The sequence below is a fragment of the Epinephelus lanceolatus genome, chromosome 18, assembly GCF_041903045.1.
Source record: "Epinephelus lanceolatus isolate andai-2023 chromosome 18, ASM4190304v1, whole genome shotgun sequence".
Classification (NCBI taxonomy): domain Eukaryota; kingdom Metazoa; phylum Chordata; class Actinopteri; order Perciformes; family Serranidae; genus Epinephelus; species Epinephelus lanceolatus.
Window position 1 is genome coordinate 39,194,815 of NC_135751.1, and position 15,261 is coordinate 39,210,075.

General features: G+C 42.9%; 1 protein-coding gene across 1 annotated transcript in view; it reads left to right on the forward strand.

The window, feature by feature from the left end:
• usp43b (ubiquitin specific peptidase 43b) overlaps positions 1-14,856 on the forward strand; it is a 131,672-nt gene extending 116,816 nt beyond the window's left edge. The window contains exons 12-16 of the mRNA XM_033645721.2: positions 4,888-5,230; positions 8,907-9,065; positions 9,579-9,752; positions 10,180-11,322; positions 14,714-14,856. Coding sequence (XP_033501612.2) covers positions 4,888-5,230; positions 8,907-9,065; positions 9,579-9,752; positions 10,180-11,322; positions 14,714-14,724 — 1,830 coding nt within the window. The 3' untranslated portion in view covers positions 14,725-14,856. The remainder of the gene's footprint in view (positions 1-4,887; positions 5,231-8,906; positions 9,066-9,578; positions 9,753-10,179; positions 11,323-14,713) is intronic.
• Positions 14,857-15,261: the final 405 nt, after the last annotated feature.

Sequence of the window (15,261 nt, forward strand, 5' to 3'; positions counted from 1 at the left end):
ACAGATGCTTAAACAGCAGAATGTAAGTATCTCATCTCACATTTTGTAGTGCTCATGTGGAAAAAAGGGGCATCCCTTTCCTTGAGCTTGAGGTCGAAGTACGCACAGAACATCTGTGCACAGTAATGAGCAGGCAAATTGCAATCACAATATTAACATTTCTCTTGCAGCCTGTAAGCAGGACATCAGGAGGAAATCAGTCACATGGTGGAACATTTGTGAGGCTGCTGTCAGATGAAGTTGCTGTGTGTTATTCTGTCTATCCGAGCCTTCAAAGATGAAGAAATAGCATCAGAATTATCATATGTGTCCAGAGGTCACCTGCACTCCCACACACACACAAATAATATGCTAAAACACCCCTGTTTGCCCTGTTTGTTTACTCACGTAGCACACACAACATGAGTTCCATCTCACTTACAGTTTGCATGTGATGCCCTTGAGGTCATTCGCTGAGAACAAGAGAACATTTCCAAACACTTAAACACACATTACAGTACGTATCACTGTTGCCTTTGAAGTGTTTTTAATTTAGTTAGTCATTTAGCATAAACAAGGGCCGTATTCACAAAGAGTTGCTCCTAGTGACAAAATTCTAATAAAGTTATTTAGTGACAATGTGACGTTTTCTTAGAATTTCCCCTTAAAGTTAAGACTAGGTCTTTGTAAAGATAAAAGTTATTCACAGAGCATTTTGGAGCTTAAATGAGCTCCTAAGGTGAAAACTGTTCGGCGCAGGGAGGAGGACTTTGAAGAAGAGTTTCAGAATCAGAGGAGTAAATGGTGGAAACACAGGGAAGTCGGAGAAATATTCTCCAAACGCTGGATGACAGTGAGTAAATGAAATGCTACAGATGAGATCATGCAGGGAGAATATGTGTGGTCGATGTCATTAGGGATATGTACCTAACTCTATAACAGCAGAACAAAAGTGATCACAACACTGAGATATTTGGAAAACTGGAAAAACACATCAGTGCAGCAGTGATGACCTTCCATCAGCAGAGTGATCACACTAACACTGACAACACTTTCATAGTCAGCAGTTCATTTCATGTCCACTGGGTGTCCTCACCATGCAGGCTCACAGAGCGGGTGCATCTGTGACAACCAATCACATCTGTTAAAAGAATGCATCACACCTGCTCACTAAGGTAAAAGTTTCTGTCCCTTCCTTGCTCAGAGTTGCTCTGAGAACTTTCCTAAATCACTCCTAAACTAGGACTCCTTACTAAAATGTTAGGAGCTCCCTGAGAGGATTCTCAGAAGGTTTGTGAATACGGCCCCGGGACTCCTTTTAAACATGCACAAATTCAATGTTGCCATACTGGGCAGGTGTCCACTCAGTTGGGCCACTGTTGACCACGTTGGGCACGGAAAAATAGCAGTTGGCTGATGGATTAAATTTTGACAGATTTTTGTGTGGTTTTGAGAATACTGTGAAAACGACTTTGCCAAACAAGCTGTCATTTTATGGCCAAAATCCTCAGTGTCTCCATTGACTCAGTTAGTTTGAGAAATATTTGACTGACATGAGTTGTATTCAGTCATCATTAGGGACCAGTGAGGAGCTCTCATTCATGGCAGTGTTAGATCACTTAATTGTGGTTGTGCTACGACACCAGAGGTATATTTTTCAGTTTGTGTATCTGGTTTCTGCTGCATATGTAATGGTTTTACAGTTTAACACAGATTCTGGTGAGGTTATGATTTGGGCCGGGGGTCAGGATTTAAGATGTGATTTGGCTGTTAAAGGAATTAATCAGAAATGCTGCAACATGCTGCAAATGGCTTATTTTGGAATATCTAAGTGCACAAAATGAAAATAAAACTTTACATATTCACAATGCATGTATAGGACACCCAGAAGCGTAAATATACATTGCAGGCAGTGTGGTTGCACTGGGGCCTGTGAGTTGGGTGGAGAATGGATGGCAACCTTGAAAAAATACATGTGTTCAAAGAAGAACTCTAATTCAGTTAAAAACTCTGCCATTTGCTGTGTATATATTAAATGTGGGCGGGGTTGTTGTCACTCACTGCTCCGTCCAGCACTCACTGTATTTCCTCCTTTATCAGTCTGCACCTGGTTTATCGTCCACAGAACGAGGCTGCACGCCCACATTTTCACAACAAAACAGAACAGGCTGCAGTGAGAGTCTCTCTCCATGGGATATTTAAAAATAGCAGCTTTGTGCATTTAGTCCTTCTCAGGCAAGCTCAGCGGTTTAGTGTTGCTGGAGCCCACAGGAACAACGCTCTGTGACGCCTTTTGTTTCTCCAAGTGAGGATTAGAATATATGACCTCCACATAATCCAGTCAAAATTAATATCTACTAGTCCATACCCACTGGTAGCTTTGTCACCTTCTACCTATGCCAGTTCTCAATGCCTATGTGCAGTTTCACAAAGATTGACCACGTCAGTGAGTAGAAAAACGTGGGACAGACAGAATGACTGACTGACAGAATGACACACTGACAGTTTCCGTGATTATGTACAGCATACCATACCATGACTTAGTCATACCAAAAATTAGAAACAACAACAACATTGGTCCACAGGGGGAGCCACAGCGATCGGTCACATTTTAGCCATTTTGAAGCATTTTTCTGTTGTTATAGCGCCACCCAGTTGCCAATTAGAGTTAAATTTCTCCAGTCACCTTGAGGCGTCCTGTTCTACATATCTACCAAGTTTAGTAAAAATCCATATGGCGGTTAGGCCTAGATAAGAAATGAGCTCTCTAGCGCCCCCATTTTGTTTGATGGGGTCAATAATGGAGGGGTCCCCTCAGATTATGTGTGGTCATATGCCTACAAAGTTGCGTGGTGATGGGTGAAACCCTTGAGATGTTATACACCTTTATGTGATGAGCCACGCCCCCCGCAATATTCATTGCCTTATAGAAGCTCAGTTTTAGTAAGTTTTCCAACTTTTGCCAAGAGGGAACTTTAGATATTGGTCCCTAGATTATGTTCACCCAGTTTCATGCAGATCGCTCAAACTTCCTAGGAAGAGATCCATTTGAAGTGTTTTTCAAAAAATTCAAAATGGCGGAAAATCTATATAAGCGGAAGTTATGGGTTCTTGAGGCAAATGTGTTCCTCATGAGGAGAGGCATCTCTGTGCAAAGTTTCATGTCTCTACGACATACGGGGCATGAGATATGCCCATTCAAAGTTTGACATTTCAATCGGTTGCTATAGCGCCCCCCTTTGGCCAACTGATGTAATATTGCTTCATCCACATCCTCCCATGACCCTCTACCACTGTGCCAAATTTCACATGGATTGACCAAGTCAGTGAGGAGAAAAACGTGGAACAGACAAACACACAGAGTTTTCATCAGTATATCGTAAGATAAACTCTTGAAGATCCACTCATTACTAAAAGTGTGTGTCATATAAAAACTAAAGTGATGGTCAAAGTTGTCACAGTGAAATTTAAGGTGTGCTGATGGATTCACGTCATCAACTCATGCATTGAGTAACATTACAAGTTAACGTTCCACCTTAAAAGTTGCCGGCAGTCGGCCCAGTGAATGAAGTTATTTTTTCTCAGACTCCAGCTGCTGTGAGAGGCAGCAAAACATCCTTTCAACAGACTGCAGTGTTCACAGCTCCACCTTTTAGTACCAGATCTGTGTGCTAGGTACCCCAACAGAGGGGGGACCAAACATGGGGACGCTAAGGAACGCTTCCGTTGGTACCATCCACAACTTTTCACCGTGGAAAAAAAGCATACCGTACTGAACTGTACCGTACAGCTCAGTGGAAACGGGGCTTTAGTGTCTGACAAACAGGCAGTATCAGTTGACACACGTACAGCTTTCCAGTACACATTAAAAGGTGTTTCCCGTCACTTAAGCAACTGTTTTCCTGCTATTCAGACAACCATCTCCAAGAACAATTGCTTCTCCTCACATCATCAAATCTGGCCAGAATTGTACCAGGTCTTTTAGCTAATGTCATGAGTAATGAGTTTCAGGTCATTTACACTATAATGTCAAGTCTCTGATCATGTGACGAGATGATTTATGCACGATAGTGTGCACTAAGGCCCATTGTAACTACCATACGTCACTGAGGACAGCATTTGCATTTCTGCATACAAGTTTCCACCCACATCACACCTTATTTTCTCTCCTCTAGTGAAGCTGGGAAAATAATCTCTTTGTATTTTTTGATGAAGACAACCAGCATTCATTGCATAAAAGAGTTACACGTGATCATGTGGCCAGAGGTAAATGAACTGTCCACCTCTGTAAGGTCAAGGAATGAAGAGAGGTGGAAGTGAAACCACCGTGAAAACCACAAGAGAATGATGACACACATCCCATACAGTTACAGAACGTTCTGGAATCGTCTCAGCATCTCAGATAGGAGTTTTAGATGGAGCAGAATTGAAAATGCAGCGGACATTTTGTGTTATGTCGGGTTTTGAACCTCATCTGAACCGTTTTTACAGTGAACGTTCAAAATGGCTTATAAATACTCAGAGTTCTGGTGGCGCTTGAACTTTGAAGAAGTGAACTCAGCATAGAGAAATGCACATCGCCAACATGTGACTGCAAATGAATGGCCTTGCTGAATGTAACAACTCATTGCTGCAGAGTACTCGAGATGGTAATCAAACACAGGCGGGAAAAGTGAATAAAAGTAGTATCCATGGCAACAGCTGATTATTTTGTGAATTTCCAAGGTTCAGTCATACGTCATTCCCGAGAATATGATTAAATGGAATAAGAAACACAAAGGAGGTTCGGATTTAGGTGTGAGTGGAAGAGGCGTGGAGAGCTGGTGAGGCTCAGTCAGGGTTATAATCAGGCAGAGGAAGATCTGCTGACTGCATTTTTTAAATCCACTTTTCCTTCTCCTCCACCAGCTTGCCCCAGACGACGCCTGGAAGTGTCCCCACTGTAAGCAGCTGCAGCAGGGCATGGTGAAGATGAGCCTGTGGACGCTGCCAGACATCCTCATCCTCCACCTGAAGCGCTTCAGGCAGGTGGGGGAGCGGAGGAACAAGCTCACCACGTTCGTACATTTCCCTCTGGCGGGTCTGGACATGACACCTCACATGGTGAGCCGCAACCACAGCGCCCATCAGCCACCTCTTCAGCCTGGCTGGAAACAGTCCCGACGACCCGACCTGGCTCCTCCTGACTTCCTGTACGATCTGTATGCTGTGTGCAACCACCATGGAGGGATGCACGGCGGCCATTACACAGGTCTGAATCACTAACACCTTCTGAGGAAAGAGTTGAAGTAATAATGATCATATCATTTAATAACATTTTTATTTATATGGCACTTTTAAAAACCAAAGTGCTTTACAGTGACACAAGGAATAAAAAGTAAATAAAAACAATATGTAAATGATGAACTGATTTAAACTAAATCAATACAACACATTAATAAAACTTGGTCCTAAGAAGAGATTAAAAAAGAGGCCCTGCTTTAAAACTGACTCACTGACAGGGCTTCATTTTGGAGCTGCTGGTAGAGCACTCTCAGTGGATCTCAAGCAGCGATCAGGCTCATACGGTGTTAGCAGATAACAGATATAAATAGAAGCCTGGTCGTGGAAGGCTTTAATAAGGAGCAGTAAAATTAACTTTCATAGACTGGTGTGACGCGGTCGAAAGCCCAGCAGCAGTGTTTTGTGAGAGCTGTGGACTCGATAAGAGAGTGTTAAGAGTGTTAGTGCTGAGGTCAGAGAGGGTCGTTATAATGATGTCTAATTTAGAGCTGTTTAAGTAAATAACTGCAGGATGTGTTTAACACACTCAGGTCTTAAGTTCAGCAAGTCAGTACATTAAACATGGCACATCAATTGTACCTGAAAAAATGAAGCCAACGTTGAAGTGCTAAAAACTGCAGTTCATCTAATGGCCACTTGAGGGTGGCTACAAGAGCGAGTCACTCCCCATAGACCTCCATTAAAATGCTCACATTCACTTCATAAACATGTTCACAGCCTGGAACTGCAGAGGGGTGAATTTTTATATAACTCACCTGTTTAAATGTTATTAGGGCTTAAAGTTATGCATAGTAAAGGCCTTTGCACACTGAGTCTGTTTTTCTTTTTTTGCAAAGACTTGTTTTTATTAACAGATGCTCAAATTACAGTGCATGTGTGAGGTTTCCATTTGTGCATTTGAAAGTATTATTTTAAAAAGAAAATGTAAAAGTAAAAGGAAAAAGATAATTGACTGATGATTCATTTTTCATCCGAAACTGTCGCACGTCTAAAAATAAATACGACCTCACTTTGTGTTAGTCACGTTTGCACGCTGAGTCTAAAATGTCCTCTCGTTTGAGGACAGTGGGACTTAATTGTTGTTTTGTTTGAGGACATTGGGACTTAATTGTCGTCTCGTTTGAGGACATTGGGACTTAATTGTCGTCTCGTTTGAGGACATTGGGACTTTACTATCATTGTCTCATGTGAGGACATTGGGAATTTATTATCTTCTTGTTAGAGGACATTGGGACTTTATTATCGTCTATTTTGAGGACATTGGGACTTTATTATCGTCTATTTTGAGGACAGTGGGACTTTATTATCGTCTATTTTGAGGACATTGGGACTTTATTATCGTCTATTTTGAGGACAGTGGGACTTTATTATCGTCTTGTTAGAGGACATTGGGACTTTATTATCGTCTATTTTGAGGACATTGGGACTTTATTATCGTCTAATTTGAGGACATTGGGACTTTATTATCGTCTATTTTGAGGACAGTGGGACTTTATTATCGTCTATTTTGAGGACATTGGGACTTTATTATCGTCTCGTTAGAGGACATTGGGACTTTATTATCGTCTCGTTTGAGGACATTGGGACTTTATTATCGTCTATTTTGAGGACATTGGGACTTTATTATCGTCTCGTTAGAGGACAGTGGGACTTTATTATCGTCTCGTTTGAGGACAGTGGGACTTTATTATCGTCTTGTTAGAGGACATTGGGACTTTATTATCATCTATTTTGAGGACATTGGGACTTTATTATCGTCTCGTTTGAGGACATTGGGACTTTATTATCGTCTATTTTGAAGACAGTGGGACTTTATTATCGTCTATTTTGAGGACAGTGGGACTTTATTATCGTCTCGTTTGAGGACATTGGGACTTTATTATCGTCTATTTTGAGGACAGTGGGACTTTATTATCGTCTCGTTTGAGGACATTGGGACTTTATTATCGTCTATTTTGAGGACAGTGGGACTTTATTATTGTCTCGTTTGAGGACAGTGGGACTTTATTATCATCTATTTTGAGGACATTGGGACTTTATTATCGTCTCGTTTGAGGACATTGGGACTTTATTATCGTCTCGTTAGAGGACATTGGGACTTCATTATCGTCTATTTTGAGGACAGTGGGACTTTATTATCGTCTTGTTAGAGGACATTGGGACTTTATTATCGTCTATTTTGTGGACAGTGGGACTTTATTATCGTCTTGTTAGAGGACATTGGGACTTTATTATCGTCTATTTTGAGGACATTGGGACTTTATTATCGTCTCGTTTGAGGACATTGGGACTTTATTATCGTCTCGTTAGAGGACATTGGGACTTTATTATCGTCTCGTTTGAGGACAGTGGGACTTTATTATTATCGTCTCGTTTGAGGACAGTGGGACTTTATTATCGTCTTGTTAGAGGACATTGGGACTTTATTATCGTCTATTTTGAGGACATTGGGACTTTATTATCGTCTCGTTAGAGGACATTGGGACTTTATTATCGTCTCGTTTGAGGACAGTGGGACTTTATTATCGTCTATTTTGAGGACAGTGGGACTTTATTATCGTCTTGTTAGAGGACATTGGGACTTTATTATCGTCTATTTTGAGGACATTGGGACTTTATTATCGTCTCGTTAGAGGACATTGGGACTTTATTATCGTCTCGTTTGAGGACAGTGGGACTTTATTATCGTCTATTTTGAGGACAGTGGGACTTTATTATCGTCTCGTTTGAGGACAGTGGGACTTTATTATCGTCTATTTTGAGGACAGTGGGACTTTATTATCGTCTAGTTTGAGGACAGTGGGACTTTATTATCGTCTAGTTTGAGGACAGTGGGACTTTATTATCGTCTAGTTTGAGGACAGTGGGACTTTATTATCGTCTCGTTAGAGGACATTGGGACTTTATTATCGTCTCGTTTGAGGACAGTGGGACTTTATTATCGTCTATTTTGAGGACAGTGGGACTTTATTATCGTCTCGTTTGAGGACAGTGGGACTTTATTATCGTCTATTTTGAGGACAGTGGGACTTTATTATCGTCTATTTTGAGGACAGTGGGACTTTATTATCGTCTAGTTTGAGGACAGTGGGACTTTATTATCATCTTGTTTGAGGAAGTGGGACTTTATTATCGTCTCGTTTGAGGACAGTGGGACTTTATTATCATCTCGTTTGAGGACAGTGGGACTTTATTATCGTCTCGTTTGAGGACAGTGGGACTTTATTATTATCGTCTCGTTTGAGGACAGTGGGACTTTATTATCATCTTGTTAGAGGACATTGGGACTTTTTTTAATGTCTTGTTTGATGATATTGGGACTTTATTATCCTCCTGAGACCCTGTGTCCTCATATGAGGACATCACATTTTGGGTTTACTTGACATTATACTTCATTTTACCTAATTCAGAGCTGTTGTCCTCCTTCGTGGACACTTTTTTCTGCCCCCAAAATCCAGTATTAGTCATTGTACTAAAAACCAAGTGGGAATACAGTCTGAACATTTTAGATCATAGTCCTAAAATGTTTTTACATGCCACCTCACCACACTGACATGAATTAACCTGGATCAATGATCTTTTAACATTTTCTGTTTCCAGTCTTTGATGAAGATCATTTCCTTCCATTGTTCTTGTGATTGCAGCCTTCTGTAGGAACTCAGTGGACGGGCAGTGGTACAGTTATGATGACAGCAGTGCTGAGCCGGTGCCAGAGGCGGAGGTGTGCACACGTGGAGCCTACATCCTCTTCTATCAGAGAAGAAACACCATACCTCCTTGGTCTGCCAGCTCCTCAGTCACCGGTTAGCCCTTTCAAATCCTCTGTCATGGTCGGTTATGTTGAGAACAATCAGGTGGATCCTGCTCTACGTGCTTTTAACGAAACACAAAAATAATGGAGGGGATGTGGGAGTATCATCATTACACCTCACACCATCAGAATCTGTTATTTCTTCCCCTGTGTAATTTCACTCTGCCAAATTGCTTGATGTGCCGCATCAGTGTGCATTTTCAGTGTGATCTGAGTTACTGTCATTAGCCAACAAATGCAGATGGTTCTCAATGGTGGCAGAGAGAAGCTGACCTGCTGCCAGCGAGGTCACAGAAGCATTCATCCTTATGCATTCGGCAAAATGAGGGTGGGTGGAAATTGTGATGATACCCTGTGATCACATAGATCTAATTTTGCAGTGTGGATCTCACAGTGACTCATGTGAGGACAATAGACGCTGCAGCGGGAAGCCTTCTGTCTCTCTGGGAACATGTTGGGGACTTGTTTCTGGATACATTTATATTCACTGTCTCCTTTTTTGCAGGTTCCACCAGCTCATCCGCGTCTGACCACTGGCTGGTCAGACTGGCAGGGGACAGTAAGAGGGGCAGCGTGGTGTCAGGAGGACCCATCCCTGGACCTCCAGGGCCCACACAGGCCCCTGAGTCTCCTGAACTGCCGGTGTTTAGAGAGGAACCCCCCAAAGCAGTAGAAACAAGTAGGTGTTCAGGATGTTTAAACTGTCTTGACAGTGTTGCAAGTGCTGGTGCTTGGACACCAGAGGGAGATATTTTTTGAGCGAGAGACATCTGAGCGGCAGCAGGATAAATCCCCACCATGGAGTCCAGACACTGGTGGAGGTGGTGGCTGATGAGGCAGATGAGGCTGATGAATCTGTAAAGACTAGGTGGTGATGGGGAGGTGGAGGGTGTGCATGACGGCAGCAAGAAAAACTACAGCAGAGAAAGAACCATATTTAAAATGAGGAGCAGTAAGATGATAGGCTGACAGAGGAGGTGTGTCACTGTGCTATTGGTTGATTGTGAATCAGCTGATGACGAGGAGTGAATGGCAGGGTGAGAAAGAAACTTACAGCCTCGAGCTTCATTTGTTTATGAATTGTTAACACCATCTTTTTCTTCTAGATGGGTTCGAAGCCAAACCGTTTGTCCGTGGGAGCCAAGGCAGGAGCGTGAGCATGAGATCACCAACGAAGCCGAAGGAGCCTCTGAGCAAAGTTCTGCCACTGCGGTGGTCTTTTGGTTCCAAGGACCGCATCAGACACCCGGCCCAGACCCAGCCTGGAGAGCTGGTGGAGTACCTGGAGTCCGGGCGCCGCCCACGATGTACCAAAGACCCGATCATAACGCTGGTGGCCACGCCGCCACAGAGGAGCGCCCAGGGAAGAGCCTTTGAAGTAGGACAGGACTGCAGCTCACCGAGCGGCAGCAGTCTTAGTTATACAGACAGACCCAGCTCCGACACTTGTTACTCCCCCAAAATACCAGAGGGACAGAGCAGAGTCTGTCTGGAGAGGAGCATGAGCCAGGGAGTCTGTAACAGCAGCAGCGTCAAAGTCAGAGATGATGGTTCTCTGAGGCAGAGGTCATCTAAGAGACTGAGGCAGGACCACGGCAGGACCATGGACCTCCAGATGCAGCTTCAGAGACAGGCTATTCTAGGGGATCACATCAGCCACAGTGCACCTCCGAGCAGAGACTCCACACTGAGAAGGACCAAGGTCCAGACAGGGCCAACCTCCAGGGCACAGAAAGACTTTTTACAGATGGCCATTCAGCCTGAGGACAGGAAGGGACAGAGAGGTCAGGAGGGTCGCAGCCACGACAGCCTCTTGTCTTTTTTCAAACCTGGTTTCATGAAGAAAGACATTCCTGGGTCACCAATCAAGGGACAAGACCGGCGTCTGAACGGCCACGGACAGCTGGGAAAGCTAGCAAACTGTAATTTAGCCAAACTGTCCCTCTCTAACGGAACGCTGACCACGGCAGCACCAGACGAGAGGAAGGCCAACGTCATCCCGAGTTGTGACGCCCATAACTGCAAAGTCCAGCTGCTCAACGGAAAGGCTGGGATTCATGACCCTGTAGACATTAAACGTGCTCACAGCTCCAGTAACATCCAGACGAGGCTTGATTTGACATTTCGCAGGTGTGCCTCGCTGCAGAGGAACGGCGAAATAATGGCTCCTCCAGCCCATCGCATCCTGCTGTCTGACAAGCCCAGCTACGCCACCCTGCAGCGGACACGCTACAGTACCACCTCCCTGGGTAAGAGTCCTGTCTCTAAGCTGTGTTACTCAGCTACAGACTGATTGGCACAAATAGGAACAAGTCACAGCACTGGGTTAAAGTTTCTCTTCTGGTGTCAACAGTGGAGTGCATCAGCTTTGTGTTAAACTCTGGTAAATATAATCATGCTATAACAACGATGTAAACAGGATTTGATTGGGAAGCTTCCCTGCTGCTGCAATAAGTAAAGCAATAAACGACAGAGTGGCATGAGTTCAGCCTCTCAGAATAAGTGGAAGGTTTTAAATTACGGTACACGCAGCTTCAGTTTTCAATTTAAGGCAAATCTGTTTAATAGAGTACGGCCCAGATCATACAGAAAGTGTTTTGCAGGATGTTAAACACGAGGCGCACCACACAGTTTTTTTCTTATATTGAATTCCACTAGTAAATAAAAAACACTTGCTGTGCCTTTTTATTGTTGCCAGGCAACCATCCCATCACCTCCTTACCTACCTTCTTAGTTGCTGCCATGTTGAGGCAGAGGGTACTGTCTGTAGCTCTGGTCGAGGGTGAGAGGCTGTTAGCAGATAAACAGAGATCTGTGTGGGTACATGAGACCCTAAAAAAGAGGCTGGATCATGGGGAGTACCACCAGTTGGTCCAGGAGCTTCTCCTCCATCATGGACGTTTACAGGCAGATTTTAGGACGACTCAGGGGCAGTTTGACAACCTGCTGTGTATCATCAGGCCGTATAGCTCTGGGTATCCAGCAACAGCTACCACCAGTTTCTCCTCCATTGTTTACCAACTGTAAACTTGTTGTCGTGAGCACCACAGAAGGCCCGCCTCTCACATCATCTGATTGGTCAGTGGGAAAAAAGAGATGACGTGGGGCGCTTTTCCACTCTGAGTTGAAGTTTTTTCAACTTGGGGAGTTCAGAGTGCTCCGACACCAGGCGCCTAGAGCGCAGAAACGCGAGGTGTGTCGCAATGCAAAAACATCGAGCCAAAAGCTTCATACTTATTTAAACTATTACAAAAAGCCGCCTCCAGCTGCTAAAACACTTTCTGTGCGATCTAATGTTGTCACAACACTTCAACTTCGATACAGTACCTTAAAAAATATTTATATTGATGGACAAAGTGACACTGAGGGCGTCAAGTGAAATATTTTTATTTATTTATTTTTTTTATGATTCAACTTTTATTGAGTTTTTTAAATTTTTTACAAGACCAAACTAAAAACCAGTAAAAAAAAAAAAAAAATTAAGATACACACTCTTATTATGACAGTAAAACATAAAAGTAAAAACAATAAATAAAATAAGTACATAAGAAGTCCAAAACAGGTAAATTAGTCCATGCTCAATATGTTAGCCAGTCCAGTTACCAGGAGACAACCACCACACTGTTACATGTCCATTCCTTGTCCCATGTGAAATTCACTGCCCACAGGTAGTCTTCCAATAAACAGATCCCTGTATTACACCCAGTCCGCCAGCCCCCCAAAAACAGCCCATAATGATCAGTGTACGCAGATATATTTTAGCTACCCTGTAAAGAGTATAGTCTTAAAAACATTCCCCATTTCTCACTATATTTATCAATATCATTTGTTGTACTATAGGATATTCTTTCAAAGGCAGCTACTTTGCCTAACTCTGTGAACCAGTCTTGAAACACCGGTCCCTCTGCATCTTTCCACTTTCAAATTATCATCTGTTTACCAATCATAATACTTGTCTGAATCCAGTTGGTTAAGGGTTTTACAATATGGGCCATGGGTTTAGGGTTACCTAATATGTAAAGACTGGGGCAGAACTCAAAATCCACTCTTATGACCTCTGTGATAATCTCATGAACCCTTTTCCAAAATGTCTGAATCTTTGGGCACGACCATAGGGCATGTGTTAGGGTACCCAACTCGCCCACACATCTCCAGCAATCCAGTGTTTCTTTCATCCCTAGCCTGAATAACCTATTTGGGTACCAATAGAATCGATGAAGGATTTTGAATTGAATTAACCTTATTTTGATATCCCTGGAGACTTGTTTAGTGATTCCAACAATTGTATCCCAATCGTTTTCTGTAAATGTTATGTTCAGATCCCTTTCCCATAAGGTTTTCAGAGCTGTATTGGATGGATAACCAGAGTTACTCATAAGCATAGAATAATAATGGGAGGCCCCATGCCTAATCCCAGCAATCCGTAAAATCTCTTTAATGAAGTCCATGCCCTGGGGTGGTGTGTGTGTAGAGCCAAAAGTAGTGACGAGGAGGTGTCTCAGCTGAAGATATCTCCAGAATTGATTGTTGGCTAGCTTAAATTGTTCAACCAGATTGTCAAATGATTTAAGGACACCATCTTTATACAGATCACCCAGAGTATTTACCCCCTTAATCACCCACTCCTTCCATATAGGAGATGATTTACGCATAAGGAGTTTTGGGTTGTCCCATAGACCAGAGGATAAACTTAAAAAGGGGTTAATCTCAAATATACGAGACACCTTTCTCCATAGTCCCTGTAAATGACAGATAATAGGATGGGATCGAGCATTTGGAGGCATTCTGACCGACAAGAACAGCAATGGAGGTATTGAAATACACAGTGACCGCTCTATTGCATACCAAGGTGGCGCTCTAAGTGAAATATTTTTATTAAAAGATAAATATAACATGACAACAAGAGTGAACATTTACAATAAGCGATAGCGAGAAAGCGCAGCTGGTACCGGTGTATTGATACTGTGAAAACTGAGGACTGAAACTGTTATCAAAACGTCATAATATATTAAATATATTAATCAATATTTTTGACAAAACCAGAAAGTAGACATGACGGCATGTTAAATTTATCAGACCACGGCAACACCATGTGAGGTCAGTGTTGCGGCCATAAAGCAACGGTATCAGGACAAACTAATCACATCAAACAAAGTAGATCCAGATGACCTGAGGCCTGTACTACGAAGACCAGTTCAGCTGACCCAGGATATCTTTTCGTTACCTGATATGACTAACTCCAACATTGCCCATCTGGATAACCGGTAATACAAAGCTGGTTGTCAACAAGTTCAGTCAACTCTAGGTTGGGGGGGGGGGGCACCTCGATATCAGCGGTAGTCGCCATATTACAGCAGTGTAAAGCGGTGATGAGGAGCTTGCCAGTGCAATACACACACGGGACTCACGTGCATTAACATGCCGGACTGTCTACCACAGCAAATAACAGAGAAGCTCAGATTATAACACACACAGAGGCAGCGTGACTTCATCCTCTGCTCAGGATGTCGTTAATCCACTGTATACTTACAAAGCAAATGTTTTTTTGCTGCTATATAAATGCTCTGAATGTCGTATAGAGCTCCTTTGACTCCAGTGTCTTGTGACCATGGGACTGACGGCTCTGTGTTTCCTTTGAAGTGCCTCTGTGACAGCCTCGAATGACTGTTGAACACTAGGACCTCTCTACTGATTTCTACGCTCGGCACCTAGAAGCTCACAGCAGGAGGCACCGCTGGAAACCAAGTCTATCTTCTCACTCCCCTTCATAGTACTGTTATAAGTTCTTACCTGTGTGTGTCTTAAACTAAATCTATGCAGAGTTGAATTTATGAGGAGAAATACTGCTGTAATGTGATTTTCTTTTTTTTGTTTTTTCCTCATTTTGTTTTACAAAGCAGTCTACTGTTTATTCACGGTTTTATTTCTGAGTTTATGATCAATATTTGAGAAGAGGAGGGTGATTTGGTGAATCTGCATGTTCTCGGCCTGTTATGCATCCATAACACCGTCATCTGTTACCTGGGCTCAAACATGTGAAGCTGTTAAACACTGCAGAACCTACTAACACCGGCACTGTAAATTGGCTGCTATGAAAACATTCATCATTTGCTTTGTCATTCAGCATCACTGTCATGTGAGATTACAGATGCACTTTCTTTTCTTTTATAAATCCATATTTTGCTGCG